Raw genomic sequence first — 22,824 nt, 5'->3', positions numbered from 1 at the left:
TTTTTTCATTTCAGTTATTGTACTTTTTAACTCCAGAATTTCTATCTGGTTCATTTAAAATAATTTCTCTTTAATGATATTTTCTATTTGGTGAGACTTAGTTCTCATTCTTTTTAGATCTTTAGACATGGTTTCCTTTGGTTCTTTGAACATATATATAATAACTAACTTAAAGGGTCATTTCTTCCCTAATATGTGCAATGCCTTCGTTATTGACTGTTCTTCTTTCCTGTGTGTAGAACATATTGTATTGTTTCTTTGTATGTCTCAAGATGTTTGTTAAATACTGGATATTTTAAATAATACAATAGGGCAACACAAAACCAAATTGCCATTCTCCACAGGTCTTGTTATTTTTTCTTGTTGTTGTTAATGGCTTTCCTGAACTAATTCATTAAAGTCTGTATTTTTTCATATGTGGCCACTGAAGTCTATGCTATGTTAGCTTAAAGGTCAAATAATGATTGGACAGAGATTTCTTTAAATATATCAAACTAGTAAATCTCCCAGGTTTTCCCAACAAACACTGCATGCATACATAAGGGAAAAACTTCAATACTCAATCAAGGAGTTTACAGCCCTGCCATAGTCTTCATTTCCTACTTTATCAGAGTCACAAGGTCAGCCAGAGTTGAAAGATTAAGGCATTCTTACATATTTCCTAGGCATGGATACAGCTCCGCACATGAAAATAGCCTTCTAGATTCCCAGCAGTATGTTCAGATTTTTCAAAGTCCTCATGGAGATCTCATTGCATAGCTTTTCCTTTTAAGGATTTTAGTCAAATTCTCATTTTCCCCAACTGTTATCATCACCTTGGGCAGCTGCTATTTTAAACAATTGTCACTGATTGTTTTTGACAAGTGCCCCAGGGAAAAGGCTTTTGCAGTGAGCAAGCTCTGAGTCAGAACAAATAAAGACAAACTCTGTGAGTTCAGGTTTTCAGTAAACTTCCATTCAGGTGAAATAACAGCAGTCCTCTAGGAATAGAGCTTTTGGAGAGCCATGAAGATGTTCCTTCTCCAGTATCTTCTAAGCTGATTGTTTTAATAGTTGTCACGATTGTGAGGTTGTTGGTTTTCAAAACTACCAGGGAACTGGGCCGAGGAAGAGGAGAATAGGGCAAGTTAAAAAGGCCACAATTCTGACCCAGATTGATGTGTTTTTCTTGAGTAAATGGACTTCAGATTGTTGGGAGCCATTGGTTAATTGCAAAAGTTTCCACAATTTTTACAATCTCATTGCATTTATGAAGGAGCAGACTTTCAGAGGTCTTCTCTCTGCCATTCTGGAAGTGGCTTTTTCTTCCATAGGATTTTACATTTAGTTCTTTTCTCTTTTTTGTTCAAAATGACCTGTTTCTCAACTCTGACACATGTGATATTGGATGATAATCAAAAGGATACTTGTTCTCTGTTAATGTTTTCAGGAATTTTCAGAGAAGACTTACAATGTTCACAATTTTCTGTGCTCCTAGGAGCAGTGTGTTTCTGTGGGGTGAGGGTTGAGAAGATTGAAACCCATATTTCTGACATTTTTAGTGCTCAGCCGTACAATTATCTGAAAAAGAATCACATTAACACAATTACTCTGCAGTGCAGAAGTGACTAATATTTTGAGAGGGACTATCCTTTAAATAATAAAATGCATGCTGTCTTGTTTTCTTGTTTAATACATTGGAGTAACATGATACTCAGTACTTAGCTAAATTCCTCCAAATAACCTATTTGCAGACAATTTCTCTTTCATTATTTTCAGTATAGAACGCTAAACGCGTTTGGCAGACGATGACCCATAGTGCCTGAAAGAGAAAAGTATTTCTTGAAATTAAGATATGTGTGTAGGAAAGAAGAAGTAAGGTGCTGTCCCCGACTCCTTTCCTCGAAGCTTCTTATTATGGTCATAGGATGATCATGGAGAAGCATTATCAAACATTTCTTTCTGAACTTTCAATTATAATTAATATGTACTCATACATTTTCCCTTCCTAATAGTAATTGATAGAGAGATGGGAGGATTTCTCTGGATTCCTCTAACAGCCTGGAAATTTTATAGTATACTTTTCTAGGCCTGGGTACTTTGGATTTGCCAAAGTCTCTAGCAGATACAGAAATTGGCTTTCAAGTGAACAAAATACATTATCTAATCTCCTAAGGCATATTTTTTCTTTGATGACCATTCAGTATATTAAGTACCAATTGCACGTCCTTTGTAACAAAAAAATGATTTAGGTGGAGAGATTGAAAAAGCCCTTGGTACTTATGAAATGATGGGGAAGTTTTTAAAAAGTGATACATGGTGCGACTGGAGAATATTTAGAAATTATAATCAAATTAAGAGTTTCGAAAAAAATGACCTATTTAGATTCAAAGTGAATACGTCACATACAGAGACATATTAGTCTTCAAAGCCTTTGTAGAGGAGGCACTTAAGTCAGATCTTAAGGGAAGTTATGAGCATATACTAGCAGGGATCTTTAGACCTTCCGAACTAAGACTCTGTTCTGGACATTAGTGAGCTGTGTGTGGGGACAGCAAGCAGAAGCAGGACCAGAAGAGGGTTTGATGTCATGTCATCAACAACCCATCCAATAAAGAAATCTCTCTGCAACCCCTGGTCGATATGCTCAAGAAATCAGTGTCAGAACATGTTTACTCTGTATAGCTCAGTACTCTCACTGAAGAAGCCAGCAGTGGATGTTAGGTAGTTCTTTATAATATTACTCTATAACTTATCCCTAGAATTTTCTATCCGTGGGTCTAATTATTTTTTTCGAGGCATCCTAGAATCAATTTCTTTTTTTTTTTTTTTGACAGTTCTTAAAATCTTAGAGAATGTAGTGATTATCTCCCTTCCTTATTCATTTTAGTTGAAAGAGCCTCAGGTTAGAAATCTGAGAAGAGAGTTTCTAGCCACTCTTCTGATATTTATTATCTTTGTAAGTGAAGGACAGCCAACCTGTCCGAGCTGCTACTCATGTAGAGTAAGAGCTCATTTGTCTCTTCCCAGGGCTGCCAGGGACTCAGACCTATGAAAACCATCTCAACCTCTTCTTCTCAGTTTGGGACATTTCTCCACAATCACCCCTTTTGTGAATTTCCTGGCTCCTATTTCAGGAACCCAGCTACATCTGTCATACCCCAATTGTCAGAGATTTCTGCCTAGGCACTTGGACAGTTTGGATAGTTTTATTTCTTCCTCATATTGCAGTTAATGTGGATGGGGCTGACCCTAAGGGTTGCTCCGCGTGGTTCTCCAGGGATTGAGATTCCATTCTCTACAGGGTGTGGCATCTATAAGAACTCAGTCTCCTCTGCCAGATACTCTGTGTCTTGTAACAGAGCCAGAAAAAGAATGGAGAATTTCTCCCAGGAGGTTTTAGAGCTTGCCCTGAAAGAGTCTTGCATCTCTTCTATTGGCCCGCAATGGCATTTGTCATTGGTTTGGAGGGAGTCACATGACCCCATCTAACTGCCAAAAAGGCTGAGAAATTTAGTTGTGTGTCTAGGAGGAAAAGGGTCAAACCTAACAATAGTATATAACCCTTCTGCCCTAATTTGTGCTAGGGTCAGGCCCACAGGATCTAGGGAATAGAGCAGGGTTGAAGGCTTGAAGGAAAAGTCAATAATTATACCTTTCAAGCCTGTCAATCTTAGAGGGAGGTGATACTGTCAGTTGTCTGTTACAGGGTAAAACTGCACAAGTAAAATTGCTTAAAATGTGGTAAAGCAGCATAAAAATGAGTGCTAATATCTTTTTAACAAATGATAGTCATGTGCTAAAGAACAAAGTTGGACACTTACCTCCTACTACATACAAAAATTATCTCAAAATGGATCTAAGACCTAAATGTAAGCTCAAACTATTTGACTCAGAAGAAAACAGTGGGGTAGATTTTCATGATATTGGATTTGGCTAAGAACTCTTAAATATGCATGAGCGACAAAAAAAGAAAAATAGACAAATTGATTTCATCAAACTTAAAAGCTTTTGTGCTTCAAAGGATGCCATCAAGAAGTTGAAAAGGCACCCCATCGAATGGGAGAAAATAGTCTCAATTCATGTATCTGATAAGGCACTTTTTTCCAGAATATATAAGAACCCTTAGAATTCAGTACCGAAAAGACAGTTAGCCCCATTTGCAAATGGGCAAGGGTTGTCAGCAGACATTTCTCTGAGGAAGATCCACAGGCAGCTAATGAACACATGACAAGATGTCATCAGGGGAATGCACACTGGAGGGACAGTGACATACCGGCCCGCCCCCGCTAAGTGCGCTGGAATTGGAAAGTCAGATCATGGCGAGCGTTGGTGAGAATGCAGGGAAGTCAGAGCCCTCCGTCACGGGTTGGAATGTAAAATGGCACAGCCACTTTGGAAACCAGTTTGGTAGCTTCCCAACAAGGAAACACTGAGATACCATTTCCCCAGCAATTCCGCTCCTAAGTGGAAATCCCAGCGAGGAAAGAGTGGTGGGAGAAGGCTAACGGAAGAATGGAGGAGCCCCTAGCTACTCAAGGTGGGTTTCCTGAGCTCAGCCTCAAGTAAACATACGCCAGCAAACTAAAAATGATCATATTTAAGGCACTGGCATCACATACATAGCATGCATTGTCTCTTTTAATTATGATAGCCCAGTGGAGAAGGAAATATTATTGTCACTGATCTAGTAACTTATTCAAAGTCACACATTTAGTCAGGCCCAGAGCCAGTTTGAACACATGTCTGGCTCTGGTGGTGGAGCAAAAAGGCCATACTATGTGTTTGAGACCTCAGAGCATGTGAAGGAGCCCCACATCTGCATTATTACTACTTTGTGCAGAAGTCAAGTACACTCTTTCTAACCCACATAAACGGACTCGTCAAGGGAATCACAGAACCATTGCACATGGTCTATAAGGACATGTAGGCAATGAGGGAGATGCTGAGAGACTGGGCAAAAGGGAAATCATTATACTGATCACCAGGGTCAGTTTTGACCAAATTCTTAACTTCGACTTTGGCTTTTATATTTTCAAATGAAATTGATGTATTCGAACATGAGTTGGTAAAGTAGTTTTCCTCATGCTGTAGGTAATCCTTCTGGAATTTGTCAAACCTTTAAATTATTGATACAACACAATCCTCTAGAGGTATGCTAGACAAACGTTTGCCACGAAGTGTCACACAGTCATTTCCATGACTCTCCAGGAAACTGGAATCCGCTTACCCCCTTGGTCCAGTGACTGATGAGAAGAGTTAAAAGTCATCGAGATATTGACAGAAAGCTGGGTTTTCTTCTACAATCATTGCACCCAGTTCCTAAACATTATACGTTTTTCTTCTAAACTGTATAAACTTTTAAACATAATTGTGTTTTAACTCTGATTGCCCAGTTAATGGGAAAAGCTTTAAGTCTGTGAGACTAATTCTTTATAATAGCATTGTGAAATCAGTGTTGGCTATCAGCTAATCCTTTCACAGAAATGGCTATTTTTTCTCCCTTCCTGGTGAACCGGAATGTTTCCACGTACTTCTATGTAAAATGTTACTTAAAGTACTTTAAAGGATGTTATTTTTCATAATAGAATCACTGATATTTCTAATAGTAATTTTCCCTTCACACTTGGTAGCTTTCAGGCAGACTGCCACATTACCAAAGCTTTGCAATGTGAAGTTCCTCACTCCCAGGTGAAGAAAGACAATGAGAAGCTTAAAGTAAGAGCTTAGTCCTTGTTCCATTGCAATGAGTTATTCCTGTCTGTGGCAGAGGAACATGTTTGTGGAGACAACGGATAGTTCTTTCTAGATAGAACACTGTCAGACTTTCAGTGCCCAGTCACTGCCCTACAAGTGAATTACCTCACATTACACCTTAAAGAACAGAGAGTGTGCGTGATGGGAAGAGAGCGAGATCGCCTTTTACAATGACACGTTCTTGAGAAAGAATGACTTGGTGGTTACAGACGTTTGGCTGAAGAGTCTCTGCGTGGATGGATGGAGTTGGTGAGGGCGCCGTCAACCACAGGCTTTGAGATGTCAGTCCTCAATTCCGCACAAGGAGGCAGACCTCAGGGCCAATTGTGTGAGACCACAGACCACACGATGAATCCATTACATGTTGTAACAGGAATGACCCCCCTATGTTTTGCAGCTTGGAGGCGACCGTATGCAATCAGTGAACTCAGAATTACAATGTGTTTATTAAAAACGTTTTCAAGTATCCTTCCAGCGTTGTAACCGGTATTGACCCCACTAGTTCATTCACCACTGTCTTCTTGCTTCTCTTGAAGGTCCTAATCCATTCAGTTCTAGAAGTTCTTTGTTTCCTCTCCAGCCATTTGTGCCGTAAACAGAATGATTTTCTATCTTCTCTTCGTGCAGTTGAACTTTTGTTAATTTCCCTCTACTGTTCTTTGTTAATGATTCATGATTCACCCAGAACCCCAGCTGTGAGAGTCCACACTGCCCTATCTAGCCAGTCCAGTGGGGCAGAAGGGGACTCTACCAGAATGCCATCAAAGTAGGTGAACTGTCCTTAGAAGTAGAGTTGAGCTTGGGGAATTTTCCTGGGTTTTTTTGTTTGTTTGTTTTTTAAGGGGCTCAATTAGTATTTTATCAGTGAGATGTGGGACAAATGTTTCAACAAAAAAAGATGTCAGCTGAATGGATTTCTTACCCTGTTCCCCTTCATGGGAAGCATAAGTATGAGCTGAAGCAGGCTGGAAGCTCTAGGAGTGAACGAGGACTTGAGGGCGCCTCCCCACCAGCTCTGCTCACCCACTGATGATGGGGATCTGCAAGCCATGGGGAGGATTCCCTACAACACAAACCCTGCACTAATTCCAGCACCAATTCTCCATGGTACCTGGGCCCAGCCTGGCACCACACCCACAGAGCTCTGTGTAGGGACAGTTTCCTTCTGGTCTATACCTTACAGTCATCCAGGAGCAAGTGACTGGCTGGGGCACGTGCCTCCTAGCCGTCATTCAGAATAGTGTGCTGGAGAGACGTGGCGTAGAGATGAAATAAACAGTTACCAGAACCCACAGGTCTTTCTTAAATGAGTGTCATTTCTTTTATGCTTTTCTTTTTGTTTTGTTTTATTTTGTTTTTGTTTCGTGATCTCCAAAGTCATGAGCTTGGGTCCAAATGAAGGTAAGAAGAGGTTAATTCTATAGTTATACATATTCTCACACCCTCTCTTTTTCCCATAGGTTTCCCATCAAACCTATGTTTCTGGTCCAGGAATTCGTTTTGCAATTGTAAAATATGTATAATACAAAATTTACCATCTTCATCTTTCTTCAGTGTACAGTGCAGTAGCATTAAGCACATTACGGTTCCGCAACCATCACCTCCGTCTCCAAAACATCTGCATCTTGCAAAACTAAAACGCTGTCCCCATGAAACCCCGATCCCTGTCCCCCTCCCCCAGCCCCTGGCACGCACCCTTCGATTCTCTCTCTGTGGGTTCAACCATTATTTGACTAGTAATCAGAACCATGTGATATTTTTTCCTTTGCCTCTGGTGTATTTTATTTCACTTACATAATGTCCTCAACGTTCACCCATGTTGTAGCAGGTGTCAGGATTCCTTTCCTTTTAAAAGTTGAATAATATTTCAGTGTGTGTGATACTTAGGTGATGCGTCCCTCTGGCAGCAGAAGCTTGGGTTGCTGCAGTGAACACCAGTGTACAAATACGTATGAGACCCGTTCTCCCTCCTCCTGAGAACATGTCCCAAGGTAGGACCCGAGATCATGTGGTATCCAGTGTTTCCCGTCCTGAGGAATCATCGTAGGTTTCTCGGGAATTCTTAATACTTCCAGAAGTCGCTCCAAATACTGGAGGGCCCAAAGAGACAATGTTGTTTTCCTGCCATGTGATGCCCCCACCCAGGAAATTAACCCTAAAGAAAAAACCGCTTCGTGTCCTAAAGAACAAAGGGTACATACATCTCTTTCTCCAGTTCCATTACGGTTGCTTCTGTGGTTTAGTCTTTTACTACATTGTGCAAAAGTGGCTGCAGAAATTATCTGGTTTCAAGCCTCCTGGGAACGGTCTGACCTAAGGTTTGTGCCGGGGACTCTGGGTGGCCCTCGGAGAGGCTGGCCGTCACCACCTGGAATGCGGGGTGACCAGAAGGTCTGCTTCCTCACGGAGCAGCACCGCCTTGTCCTCCTTTCTCTGCTCTGCTGTCCTGGTCCCCAGGGAGTGAGGGGCCACGAGGTGGGGCGGCCGGCGGGTCAGGTGTTCTTCCTTCGCCCGAACAGGCAGCTGCTCTCTTGGTGTTTGAGTTTCTTTATTGGGAGAATACATAAGTGAGCACGGGAAACAGCGGGCACCGCTTCTTCCGGTCCCGGGGTACCCAGAGCCCGTCTCCCCGTACCCTCCCAGCGCCGTGGCCGGAGCCCAGCCGGGGTACCGGTGTGGTCCGAGGCCCCCACCAGGCCTGCTCACTCCTCCTTTTCTGTCCTCTCCGGATCCAGCCTCTTGAGATTCCAGTGAACTTGGGACACAGGCGAGGGGTTATGGGAGGGGTTGTTTCCCGATCTCTATAGTGGCACCAGTTCTGTTTCATTTGACTTCATTAGACTGTCGTCTGATTTCTTAAAAGGGGGCTTTCCCGCTTTTCTCAGTAGCCAAACCTACTTCTTCAGCTGCCACAGGGCTCGGCTGCTCCTCGTGTCAGACAGAGACACGCACCCATTCCAGGACGCGGGAGCAGGAGAGTAGAGATGAGACGGGGCTCCCCAGCCTGGGAAGGCACTCGGGGAACTGCGGCTAAAAGGAGGAAAATGAGTTAGGGCCGCAGCCAGAGAGGCGTTAGTGGTCTCCTGGGAGGAGGGCGCTCCAGAAACCGGGTCAGGGAAACGCGCTTCCGGGCACCACCCGGCTGAGGCGTGAACATGGGGCTGTGTCCGAGCAGGAGATCCAGCTGGCACGTCTGGGGGGGTGGGGGGAGGGGGGAGGCGGTCATTTATTTGTTTGTGAGGATCCTGGGCTTGGGTGTAGCACATGGAGCGATGATTACGGCCGGGGGCACCGTGAGGAGTGGGAGATGTGTGAAATGCAAAAATAAAAATAAAACTGAGACTTTGATCTGCTCATAGTTAAGTGGAGATCAGAACAGAATAGAAACATCGGCCGACATCCAACTGTCAGACCTGCAAAGTTTGCTCTTCTCTCCGGACAGTGACGGGTGACCCTGCTAAGAGGACACGGGGCTCTGATGTCCCTTTGGTGTCATTTATTCTAGCGCTTTGGCGTTTTGGGTGTGACTGTCTTCGGCTGTTCCACGGCACCAGAATGTCACCCCGATTTCCGGTTTGACTCGCACACCCCAGACCGTTCTCTATCACAATTTTATCTCTTTCTCTTTTGAAACAGTTACGCTGTGTTGGTTGTATGAAAACTCCGTCAAAACGTCAGTTAACATGGTCTTTCCCCTCAAGGAGGGATGGCCCAGGAGGCAGGCATCACGGAGAGAAAACCGTGACCCCAGGGCTCGCGGAGCACATGTTGAGTTGGGACCCAGGCGATCGATCGCGTTTGCCTTAGCTCCCCAAGCTGGGCGAGTGTGTGGGAGGCGTCCCGCCCACCCAGCCGTGGGCTATTCGATGATTTCAGCTAGAATCAAGTGTGGTCCCGTTAAAGGGAGAGGGAACTGAATCATATCCCACTCCTACAGGCACTGTACCGTGTTTCCGGAGTCTGGAGGGTTGCGTCCCCCAGCCGACCGCTGGGGCAGGGCTGAGCACTAGGCAGGAGGTTCCCAGCACTCACGGTGTCTGGCCCAGAGAGTGCCTTGAAAGTAGTTTGTTAGTGGATCGAATTGGATGAGCAAACCCAGGACAGTTTGTTCATAGAATCAGGTTCTTCGCATGGGTTAGGGTTTTGTTTTTTTTATTGTGTTCAAGGTCACGTGAGAGCTGCTAATGTGGATCTAGTTGACGTGACTCTACTCTGTAGAATAAACCAAGTGTCACGATGCTGTCTGGGGAGGAACTGTTGCTTCGTAGTTCCACGGCGTTGGAAGGACGGCGGAGAGCCTGTTTGTGCCAACCTCGCCGATGGTCGTACCATCCCTGTTAACAGACAGCAGAGGACGCGTGAGAATTGCGGCCGCCGCCTGGACTGAAGGCAAATGCGAACTAAACCGGGGAGAAGGAAAGCAAGGGAACTTAGGCATTAAAAAAAAAATCCATTCCCTAATAGAATAAACACATATTCCACTGCGAGTTATAATTTTCAACATCATTTACCCCGTCCGTGCCTCCGCTACTCAGAAAGGCAGCTCTGAGGAATGAGATGCAGTGATGACCTTTATCAGCTCGACCGGTGGTTTAAACCGAGCTGGACCCCCCCAGTCAGCTGACAGGACAGAACTCACTGCTGATCCAAGCCACTGAAACGAACGCTAGCTCACTCGTAAAGACAGTATCTCACCCCGGGAGACCAGAAGCACCATTCATTGATTTTGCGGAAAACGACAATAACATCATCTAACGATGAGCTGAGCCCTATTGTGTGTGTTTCTAAAATTACAGCGCGGATCAATTTGTCCTCTTTTGAAAGACTTGATTTGTTGCTTTCTTAAATTACTGTCTTTATCAGCGGCATACGTGGAATCTAATTGTCAGGTTTGCAGTCCTGACGATTCGGGTTTATTTATCCTCTCGTCTCAAATACTTTAGAAACTTATAACTGTGAGACTAAGTCAAGATTTTTAATTTTAAAAATTTTGGGTAAATACCGAAATTTGCCTTATTTTTTAGCGATACCACCTGGGCTGTGCTCGATTGGGGAATAATTGGGGTTCATATATTGAGGTGATGTCGTTTGCTGTGGGGTGATTAGTAAAGCACACGTTTCAGTTAGACGGTAATGACAGTTTTATTAGGAATGTGTGAGACCGTAGCAATCCTTGATCTTCAGGGTAGTTTTCTCAGGTTCCGTGGGCGAAGCATTCCTTGGAGCTCCTGTGACTTTTCTTAGGAAGACGTCCGTTACCCAGATGCTGGATATTTTCTGCGGATCATGTCAGTAGCACTTAGTACTTAGCATCACCTGCTGCTGACCCGGACATGGTTCTGACGTCCTATAAGCGAGGTGTCGTTCACATCCCCCTTGTTGACGGCTGGCAATATTGAGACAAAAGTCGAGCAGCCTGAGTTCATCCAGTAGGAAAGTGGGGATCTCCGAGTACCCTTCAAGTTAATGACCTGCCAGGAGAGGGGTCCTCGCTTCACCGTGAAACTGTCATCACAAGATGCGTAGGACGGCATGTGGCCGGCACTCCCTCCCTGGGCGCAGTCACCGCCCAGTCGTCCCCCGGCTTGGAGACCCACCCGTCTGGCCGTCTGACTGACCGGACCGTCTCACCGGGAGGAGCAGCCTGGCCAGTGGGAGCGTGAAGGGGGGTGTTCTCCTTGGCAGGGGCAGCCCCCCCACCATCACACCGGGCTTCACGTCCTACCCAAGGAGGTGGACCCAGGCAGTCGTGCGCCTCAGGGAGGGATCCGCTTTGGACCCCTCGCGGTTGTCACTCAGGCCAGGTCTCTGCAAACGACAGCCCACTGGCGTCCACGGTAAAATGAGACCCTTGGAGGCCTGACGGACGTGAAGGAGCCCGTCTGAAGGAGGGAGCCCGTCTCAGTGCTCCTGCTGACTCTTCCTGAGAGAGCAGAGAGCACCTCTGATCACTGCACCCCGATAATAGAACTGCTTCCTGTCATGATTTCCTCCCTCCGTGCCGTATCCGCCTGCGCGCTGTGTGCATGGGGTCCCCGCTGTTCCGTCAGAGAGGCGAGAGCTGCGCGGAGTCGAGCTTTCACAGACGGCACTCAGAGTTCTAGACCGTGGTCATAACATTGCGTTCCTTCACAAATAAAATCATAGGCACGTGCTCGGTGCGAAGCCACACCCACTCTCCGCGACAGAGACCGGGGCTCTGCCGGCCGGAGCCCTGCTCTTCTGTCCTTGCCCGCTTGTGGCTGGTCCCACTTGACCCGCACGGTGTCCCTTCTGGGACAGTGAAAATGAGGGGCTTTATTATGGAAAATGAAAGACTGAGAGATAAAGTAACGTGACTCAGCAGAGCAGTGCAACGGGGTCAAACCTGATTCTCCCGACTCCAAATCCAGAGTCAGACTGTGATTGTAAGTCTCTCTTTATTCAGATTAGAGTCATCTCTGAGCAAGAGGAAAATAAAAGTAATACTGGCTTAAACAGGATAGAAATCTACTTGTCCAAACTATTTCTCCTTCACATCGGGGTCAGGAGGTAGGACCTCTGCTCTAATTTGCTTTTCTGTTTCATCTTCAGGCTTACGCAAGGGTCCAATATGGCTGCTATAGCTCCAGCCATCATAAAGCATCCCTGCTAGCAGGTATGAAAAAGGAGAGGAGGATAGCATGTTCTGGTCCTGTGAGGTCAGGGTTTTCCAAATTTCACTGCCATCTCTGGCATATCCACTCCATGGTAGAGCCTGAAAGAGAAGCTGGATTCCCAGACTCCCAGACTGCACTTTTCCCAAAGGTCTGTAGACCACCACTGGCACTTTTTATCCAAGTTTTTCTTGAAGGAACATCCCTGCTAAATTTCTCTTGCTCTGCCCACTCATGAGTCTTTGTCAGCAGAAGGTGATTTTTCTCATGGAAGCATAAATAAAGTAAGGTGGTCACACTTCAGCTAGATCATTGTTAATTTGTACCAGCATAATCATTAGAGGGAATAATATTGACATAAAAACTGAGTCTACTTTCCACAGTAATCTTCTGCCCTCGCATAATGCCTGCTGACAATCAGGTCGTTCAAAAAAGTCTGTCTTCTGTATTTGTACTGGAAAACAGTGACTTCATAGACCGCCCCCCCCGCCCCCGTTGATGACGTGTGTCCCTACTTCAGCATTGACTCAGCTCTTAGCATTTTGATTAAAATCAAAGCCCAATGATCATGTGACATGGCTTTGTGGCGAGTTACTGATTTACTAAGCTCCGGTATTGGAACAACACAAGTAACATCTGTCACTGACCAATGAATTACAGAATCCACTAATGGTTCAGAAATTTGGAGGAAGAACTGATTTTGATAAAATCTGGTGGCCTAAAAAACAGCACGTTTAACCTCATGTGGCTTTATTTCTAGACAAACCGGTAGCCAACATCACCTTTTACACAGTTTAGTGATTTTTTCATAGCTTACCTGTGGAATTTTGCCCGTATCTTACATATGCTGAACTTTAGTTGAAGAAGAATTTTTTAAAAGTAGAAGTCAAGAGGCTCATGATTTTAAGTTAATGTAAAATAGACATGTGCCAGAGATTTTATTTACTTCAGGAATTGAGAGAACTAGGAAGAGATGAAGAGGAAGATTAAAGACAACATACATGTAGGCAATCAGAAATCCTGGAGTGAATTTGGTGCAAAATTGGCTTTTTCTGTGGAGATGGGGTGGGCAGAGGGACCCAAATGCATCTCCAGCAAGCAGGAATTATTTGCAGCTGTCTGGCAAGAATTCTTTGCATGGCTGTCAGTTCTCTCCAACTTATAGTCCGAAAATAGCTCAAAAACAGTGGTAGTAGTAGACATCTAAAGAGGCAAAGAGCCCAGGGGGGCGCCCTACACGATATATAATATTCTACCAGAGGATACTCAGTGGTCTTTTTGCCCATTTCAGTCTTTTAAGATTTTTTGATGCTTTTGATAATACTTGTGATTGATTTGCTCTAAGAGAATTTGACTAAATAAAAGAACCATCATAATATAATCACTTTACGGCCCTTCAAGGAGTCTTGTATTTTTATAAAACAAATCATAAATATCCTTAAAAACGTGTCCTTAGCACAGGACTTTGTAGCTGACCTTTCCTTGTTCCATAACCACCTAAATCTTTTTGTCTTGCAAAGCCTCCTTATCTGTATATTTCCTTTTACGATAGATTCAGGTGAAAAAAAAAAGGAAAAAAAAAAAGCCAAATTCTACAAATAAATTGTTTTTCCCCTTATCCACATAAGCCTAGGGTTGTCTGTGATAAATACAGAAAGAAGTGCTCTGTTTTTGAGCAGGGTTTCAGTGTACTAAGCCATTTAAAAGTCTAAACATGACTCTGTTGAAGCACATAAAAATTGTTCCCCATAAGAAGAACAGAAATTTAAAGGATTTTAAAAGCTATCTGGGCAGTCCGTTAATCAAAGACAAAATTGGACAATCTCAGATCTTATCACGAAAACTAGTGAAATTCAAGTCCCCTAAACATCATCTTTGAATTACAGCTACTTTTCCAAGTCATTTGCAGGCTGGGATCAGTACATGTTGGAAGCTACTTGTCTGTGTGATCACCCAAGTTGTAAAAGCGGATGTTGTAGTGTCATCTGTGATCACGATTCGAAGCCCACAAATTTAGAACCTGCCGTCTTCCATCTGTGCACCCACTACAGCCACGGACAACCCTGCTCACGATCTTTGTGATATAAGCCAGGAAAAAAAAAGTATAGGACCTTAATTTTTTAATTTTTTAGAACGCTTTGGCTCCTTTGGCCTGAAACCCACATGTTAACTCATGTGGTTGCAAAGCCTATAGGCATCTGCCCGAATCCCAGCGTCTCTGCATCTTGACCCATGTGTTGTGAGGGGCTGCGCGTGGGGCCTTCCGCGTGGGAGTCTGCCCCACTTTATTGTATGCTCCTCGGAATTAGGGGCTCTGCCATTTTATTTTCTGCTTCCTTTTTGTGAAAAACTTTAAACTTACAGAAAAGTAGAAAGGACAGTTCAGTGAATGCCCATATAAGCACCAATCATCTTAACGCTTTTGTTATTTGGGTGCCTGCTATCAATTTTTCCAGCTGAAAATATTGACACATAAATTGTATCATTTTCTTTTTTCCCCAAATACTACACATGTATCTCCAAAAGTAGACCCTCAACAACCTTATCTTCTCCAACAAACATGGCTGTAATTTTCTAAGAGTGGTGAATTCTCAAGTTGTACAAAGGGCTGATATTCAAGATTTATAAAGAACTCCTCAAACTCAACACTCAAAAAACAGATAATCATGTCAAAAAAATGGGCAGAGGACATGAGCAGACACTTCTCTAAAGAAGACACAAAAATGGCTAACAGACATGTGGAAAAACATTCATCGTCATTAGCCATCAGGGAGATTCAAATCAAAGCCACATTGAGATACCACCTTACATCAGTTAGAATGGCCAAAATTAACAAGGCAGGAAACAACATGTGTTGGAGGGGATGTGGAGAAAGGGGAACCCTCTTACACGGTTGGTGGGAATGCAAGTTGGTGCAGCCACTTTGGAAAACAGTGTGGAGATTCCTTAAGAAATTAAAATAGAGCTTCCCTATGACCCTGCAATTGCACTGGGTATTTACCCCAAAGATACAGATGTAGTGAAAAGAAGGGTCATCCGTACTACCCCAATGTTCATAGCAGCAATGGCCACAACCGCCAAACTGTGGAAGAAGCCAAGATGCCCTTCAACGGACGAATGGATTAGGAAGATGTGGTCCATATACACTATGGAGTATGATGCCTCCGTCAGAAAGGAGAATACCCAACTTTTGTAGCAACATGGACGGGACTGGAAGAGATTATGCTGAGTGAAATAAGTCAAGCAGAGAGAGAGTCAATTATCATATGGTTTCACTTACTTGTGGAGCATAACAAATAACATGGAGGACAAGGGGAGTTGGAGAGGAGAAGGGAGTTGGGGGAAATTGGAAGGGGAGGTGAACCATGAGAGACTATGGACTCTGAAAAACAATCTGAGGGGGTTGAAGTGGCAGGGATGTGAGGTTGGGGGAACCAGGTGGTGGGTATTAGAGAGGGCACGGATTGCATGGAGCACTGGGTGTGGTGCAAAAACAAGGAATACTGTTATGCTGAAAATAAATTTAAAAAAAAAGAAAGAAAGAAACCCAAATCTGAGTATCTGAGATAATCACGCATTTAGACACCTTCTGTGGACAAAATGAGCACATGGTCGACAAAATAAGCAAACATGAGTCCATGCTGATATTTCTGCCACTGATTAACTGTACAGGGTTTTCACTCTTAACCGAATGTAATGATTTTAAACATGGACCCGTTTTCTCTTATAGATAAAAATCTCACTTTCTTGTAACATTAATAGAATTACTGATGTGCTTGGAATCGTGTCTTACAGCTCAGTGTTGTGGTTGATGTGGAACTTTACCGTAGCCAACATGCACTAATCTCGGTCTGACCGGCGACGGTGACTGAGCATGTCCTTACATCACGGCACATGGCCAGTTCATGGTACTAATTTTGTTTAGTGGGAAATGGTATTTCTGGACGACAGCTTGGGTGTGGGAATCACAGATCAGTTTTCATATTTTATGGCCACGATGGGGATGATGACTTTCTTGGGAAACACGTTGCATGCTCTGTGTTGCCAGATTACATGAATACAAGCAATTTGTATCTGAGAAGAGAATAAAATAAGCAATAAATAGGACAGAACAGCGTTTCATAGAAGTTATTTAAAAGTAAAAGAAGATAAAATGTCAGATTGACTCTGGTTATTGTGTGCACTCTGTTTCTGAAATTAAAGTCCATTCCCCTGAAGGAATTCTTTGTGAGACTTACAGAATCAAGGATGCTCTTCAAGGCCAACCAGCACGTACGAGTCCGAGCTGGCAATGAGAACGACATATCTCGATTGTCAAGGCATCTATAGCACCATAAAGCCACACATTTTACATTTTTTTCATCATGGGAAAGACCTTTGCTTTAAAGGTTTCTAAAAAATACACTAGTCAGGCAAAAGCAAGCGTCCCATAAAGTCAGCTGATCTATGATACTCAGAGGAAATGACTGGGATGTTATTTTTGGAAGAGCTGGAAAAAATCACGTGTGACATTGCTACATATTTTTCTACCACAGTCTGGGAGAAAAAAGAAAATGGAAAGCAATCATCTTCCTTGTGCTGGCCACCAAGGCTGTTTCTTTCCTTCTTTCCTCATTTAGCTTTGAAGAACGAAGTAACACAGAACAATTAGATTCATGATATGTTTTGAATGCAGCTTCCTGAGTGCTCGACATACGAAAAATAAGTAGCAGCTGGTAGTGTGATGCAAGGCTTTCTTTGGGAGATCTTCTCCCCGGGACCTCACCCCCGGTCTCTTAGAATCCCCGTGAAGCCTGCCTTTCGGTTTCCCCTGCGGGTCCTCAGGCATCCACACCACGCACTCCCCTCTGGGGGCCTCTCACCGCACTGCAGCGAGGGGAGAAAGCAGCGATCCCAGCGTCTCAGGAGGCACAAAAGGTGTCATTTGTGAAGCCAGCCTCCCCTTGCCTCCCTCCTTTGACCTCGTCGCCCGGAGCGGCCTCTCTCCTGCAGCGGGTCTGCAGACCCGGTCACGTGCGGCTTGCGTATTTGGGGACTCAGACACGGGCTGGTGTTCATTGGGGGAACGCATGGTGCATTTGGAGCGCCTGGTTTCCTGTCCGTCATTACACTGGGATTCGGAGGTAGAAGGATCAGGAAGCCGTGGCCTCTTCCTTGCTTCAGGCTCTCGTCGTGGAGGAGACAGAGTTCGAACAGCCAACAAGGAGCAGCGGCTGCATGAGCATACAGTGGGGGGGATGGGGAGGGAGCAGAGAGGGGCTCATCCTGCCTGGCAGAGGTATGAAAATCTTGGCAAAGGAGGTGCCTCTGTGCTAAGCCTGACAGATCTCCCCTGGCAGGAACTGGAGGAGGGCATCAAGCGTTGGCCAGGCAGTGGCTGGGGACATCGGGAGGCATGGAGGGCAGGACACGGTTTAAGATGCTTAACGGGGGGTGACAGCAAGTTAAAATGGAAAGAGAAGCCCAGGCCAGAATGTGAGGGGCCTTGAACATTCAGGCTAAGGACTTCAGCCAAAGCAGACTCTGCCAAAGGATGTGGGCGGGGGGGGGTGTGGGGGTTAAGAGGAGGCATGTCCTCCTGTGCTCGGAGCAAGGAGCCAAGGGAGCAGGTCCCATGAGGAGGCTACTGGAGGCGTCCACGGTGAAGGTGGTGGCAGTCAGACCCAGGGCACAACACTGCAAGCCGAGAGGACGAGGTGATTCGAGAAGCCTTCAAAGGGGGTATGTACAGGCGAGGGATGGAGTCATGAAGACGAGAGACGAAAAGGAGGCAGAGAAAAGATGGTCCCAAATCTTCTACTGAGACAAGAGGAGCAGCTGACCCTACAGAGAGCCTGCCCTGGGCCAGGCAGGGGGCGAGCTCATGTCCGGTACCGTGCGTTACGGCACTGAAAGTCTACACGTGAAATTTAAGGCCTAGACTCTTACTTTGCCTGTTCTGCAAAAGAGAAATGCTTCCTAAAAGGATTACAGCATTATAGCGAATCACAAGTCAGTAACAAAAAGATGACAATGTTTTGCACACGCTTTACAGCATTATAGCGAATCACAAGTCAGTAACAAAAAGATGACAATGTTTTGCACACACTTGCAAATTAGAAGTTCTAAATAACTCCTAGGTTGAAGAAGAAACCGTGGCAGAAACGAAAAAGGCATAGAACAAAGCAATAATGAGAAAACTGCCCATTGAAACTTGTGGACTCCAATAAAGACATAATTAAGGAAATTTATAGCACCCGTTGTGATTATATTAGAAAAATAGAAATGCTGATATTAAGAAGCTAAGTGTCAGACTTAAAAGTTAAGAAGAGGGGATAATGAGACAGGGTAGAAGAGAGATTAATAAGATGGAAAGCAGAGGCACAGTGGTGTCTATGACCCGTGAGCCACATGTGCTAGGAAGAGAATCACGGGAGTTCAGCTGCAGGTAAAATACCTGAATCCAGAGTAAAGCTGTTGTCTGAAGTTGGAGGCCCATGCCCAGCAGAGAGAAGTACCTGGTGTAGCCCAGGACACCACACTCATTAGAGGATATTAACAAAGCCTGGCGCGTCCAGAAATTGATGTCCATAATGTCTAGGATATAATGCAAAATTACCCTACTTACAAAGAACCAAAAAAAAAAAAAAGAGCACCCTTTCATCATAAAAGAAAATTAATTGAGTCTGACCCCAAAAGGAAACAGACTTTGGAACTGATAGATCTTAAAATATATGTTATAATTATGCTTAATGAATTCACGTGAGCATGTTTTCCAGCGAATGCAGATCTCAGCAGGGAAATGAGGGGTCTCCGCAGAAGAGCACAAGCATAAAAAGAACAAAATGGAAAATCCTCAACATAAGAACGCTGATGCCGGAATGTCTGGGTGGCACTCACTGGGTGAGTGCACTGGGTGGCACTCACAGTCAAATAATCATGGCAGAGGAGAGGCAAAGTGGCTTTCATGACAGATCATTAGAAGTTATTCAAAGTGAACAGAGGAACAAAATTTTAATGAACAGATCACCAGAGACGCTTAGATAATATCGAGTTTCCCAGTATCTGTGCCATTGGAGTAGTGGGAGAGGAGTTGATAAATAGGAAAAAATATTTGACAAATGAACAGCAAAGATCTGATGAAGGCACAGATTTGCAGATACAAGAGGCTCATCACGCAGAGTAAACACAAAGAAGCCCGATCAAAAGTGCTTTATGGGGCACCCAGGGGGCTCAGTGCATTAAGCCTCTGCCTTCGGCTCAGGTCATGATCTCAGGGTCCTGGGATCGAGCCCGGCATTGGGCTCCCTGCTCAGCGGGGAGCCGGCTTCTCCCTCTGCCCCTCCCCCAACTCATTCTCCCTCCTTCTCTCTGTCTCAAACAGATACATAAAAATCTTAAAAAAAAAAAAAAAAAGTAGTTTGTAGTTGAGCTGTTGGAAATCAAAGACCACAAGTCAGTCTTGAAAACAGCAAAAGAAAAAACGTGCAGGAATAGCATGCAGGGAAATAACAGTTCAGTTAATAGCTGACTTCTCCTTAGAAACCATGGTGACCGGAAGAAAGTGAAACAAAATTTCAAGAGAAAAAAATAAAAACTATCAACCTAGACATCTGTATTAAGGGAAAATACCCTTCGGGGCCCCTGGGTGGCTCAGTCTGTTACTTGACCGACTCTTAATCCCAGCTCAGGTCTTGATCTCATGAGTTCAAGCTCCGTGTCGGGCTGCACGGTGGGTGTGAAGCCTGCTTAAATGGCTAACTGAACATAATAAAAATAATAATAATAATAATAATAATAATTTTAAATACTTAAAAGTTTTTTTTTTAATTTTAAAAATTTAAAGGGAGAGAAAATATCCTTTAAAAATGAAGGTTAACCAAGACATTTTCAGATAAAACCAAGTTCAAGGACTCGGTGACCAGCAGGGCCATACAACCAAACACCTAAAGCAAGTTCTCAAGGGGTTAGGAAAATGATAGTGCCCGTTATAAACTTAGGTCCTTGATGAAGCATAAAAACCATCATCAGAAATGCCAAATCATGGACAAATGCAAAAGACTTTTTTTTTTTCCTTTTTGACTTTTTCTTCTTAATCTCTTTACCAGTGATGCGCTGATACCAACAGTAGGTGTGGCACCTGGGGGAAGGCGGAAGGTATCTAGATGTAATCCACGTGGAAACCGTAGCAGCACAGGACTAGGCGTGGACTGAAAACTTGACAGACTTCTGGATTTCATGAGAAGTGACACATTATTAAGTCATTGCAGACTGAAAAGTAGAGTATATGTAGTCTGATCCGTAGGGCAGGCTCTGGAAGAAATGCAAAGAAATACGGCTAAAATAGGGAAAGTAAGCTCCTCAAAAGTATCTGACAGCAAATGGAAGCCAGAAATAAGAAAGAGGGAAAGAAGTGGAAGAGACACGTGGCAACAGGCCACACACACACATACACACATAGACACGCACGCACACACACACATACACACAGACACACAGGCGTGCACACACACGGGACCGCAGCCATATCGATGATTACATTAAATGGGCATACGGGACATTTACAAGGACAGGCCATATTATGGACCACAAAAATGTCTGAATGAATTTTAAAAGACTCAAATCATGTACAGCGTATTCTGTGACCCTGTGAATTTGAATTAAAAATCTATAAAAATAAGAGGGCCAGGACAACTTTATATACCTGCCAATTAAACAACACATTTCTAAATAATCATTGGGCCAAGCAGACATTGCGGGGGGGAATTAGAAATAATTAGAACTGAAGAATAACGTAACTCGGCGTATCAAAATTTGTGAGATGTAGCTAACACCATCCACAGAGGGAAGTTTTTAGCTTTGATAGTTTTATTAGAAAGGACGGAAAGTCAAACCAGAGATCTATGCTTCCACCTTAAACTGGAGAAAGAAGAGAATTAAAACCAGAGCAAGTAGCAGAACAGAATAAGAAAGAAAAGAATGTAATTCCATGAAATAGAATAAAGGGTAGAAATGATCATATCCTTTGAATTAATGCAGCTGGCACCGTGTTCGTTCAGCAACGGGTGACTGCGTGAGACGCCCAGATCATCACACGGGCTCCGCGTCACCACCTTCACTCAGAAAGACAGTATTTCTTCTTCCCCATTGCACACCCGCCTCTCCACCAGCGACCCTGTCCTTCAGAAAATGTCCTTTTCCGTTCCCAGTAGGTGTACACACGCCTCTGTGCCAGCACCCCAACCACCATACTGATCAGTGTAGGTCTTTTACTGACTTCCTAAGGGGCTATTTGAAATCTCCGTTGGTCATACAGAAGACCATGGTCACCGTCGCTGAGGACGGGATGTACAGATACAAGGATGGGCATGACCAAGTCTCGGCCCACTCCTCCGGGGGTCACGGGGAAGTTTGTGGACTAAATGGAAACAGTCTCGCAGGATACGGATGTAGGTGTGCGCAGGTGCATGTGTGTACCGATTTCCCGGGGCTCCAGATACAGGAGATCATTCCCCTTCGTGCCAAGGGTTGCCTGTGGTCTCTGGTAGCGAGTTTCTTAATCCGCTCTGTGTGTCCGCTTTGTGTGTTCTACTCGAGAATGTCCTAAAGATTTTATGGACGTGTGCCCCGGTGCTTTATAGGTCACTGTGTAGAGTAGGAGAAGAGATTCAGAGAGAAGCTTCACATGAGGTTATGTGGCGAGCAGCTGGAAATACTTTTTCCAGATTGAAAGGACGCTTTGATAAAACACGGGATCTATTTTTATCAGAAGTAGTTGATTCCTTTGGCGAAAGTGTCCGTCAGAAGCCTACTGAGTTCCTTAATGTCTTCTGTTTCCTTTTTATTTCCTCTCTCATAGATAAAGAATTCATCTACAGAGAACAGAAAGGAAGTGTGATACTGCGGAATGTTGAAACAAATCTTTCTACAGTGTTAATAGAAGGCAAAAAAATTGTAAGTACTCTCTCTAATGACCGGGATAATTTCAGTTTTCCCTCCTGCAAGTCAATAAAGCAGAAAATGACTTTGGGTTTCAACTTTTAGTAGGCGCCAAGCAGAAGCAATAAACCTGTAATACTACAGCCTACGCAACTAAAGATAATGTGAAATTGAAACCACGCTAATTTAATAAGATGAAAGCAGTTTCTTCCAGCGTGCAGGACATTTCTCTGCAGGTGTTGGAAACAAGTGTTGCATACCATATATAATTGGAAGATAACGTCCTAAGGCTTTAGACATTTCCAGAACAATTGCAGTAATGCACAGAGACTACTTGAGGAGGCCTTGCTCAGTCTTTTTTTGTTTGTTTGTTTGCTCTAAACTCATCTCCACATGCTCAGGGAATGTTAATTTAGACACTGTGCTCGCTCTGATGACATTAAGGGATGTTTATGCTTTAAAATGAGAACGGAGTGGATATGACTGCCACCGCTTTGGAATCTGGGAAAACATGGTTTCCCAAAGATTTCGGTAA

At 44.1% G+C, this 22,824-nt stretch overlaps 1 protein-coding gene across 1 annotated transcript in view; it reads left to right on the top strand.

The window, feature by feature from the left end:
* Positions 1-22,824, top strand: part of DPP6 (dipeptidyl peptidase like 6) — a 646,419-nt gene that overhangs the window by 367,248 nt on the left and 256,347 nt on the right. Inside the window, 1 exon segment of the mRNA XM_032840213.1 lies at positions 22,210-22,304. Coding sequence (XP_032696104.1) covers positions 22,210-22,304 — 95 coding nt within the window.

The sequence above is a fragment of the Lontra canadensis genome, unplaced genomic scaffold, assembly GCF_010015895.1.
Source record: "Lontra canadensis isolate GAN:19392208 unplaced genomic scaffold, GSC_riverotter_1.0 scaffold111, whole genome shotgun sequence".
Classification (NCBI taxonomy): domain Eukaryota; kingdom Metazoa; phylum Chordata; class Mammalia; order Carnivora; family Mustelidae; genus Lontra; species Lontra canadensis.
The sequence above is the reverse complement of the archived record's forward strand: the minus strand, read 5'-3'. Positions and strand labels throughout refer to the sequence as shown.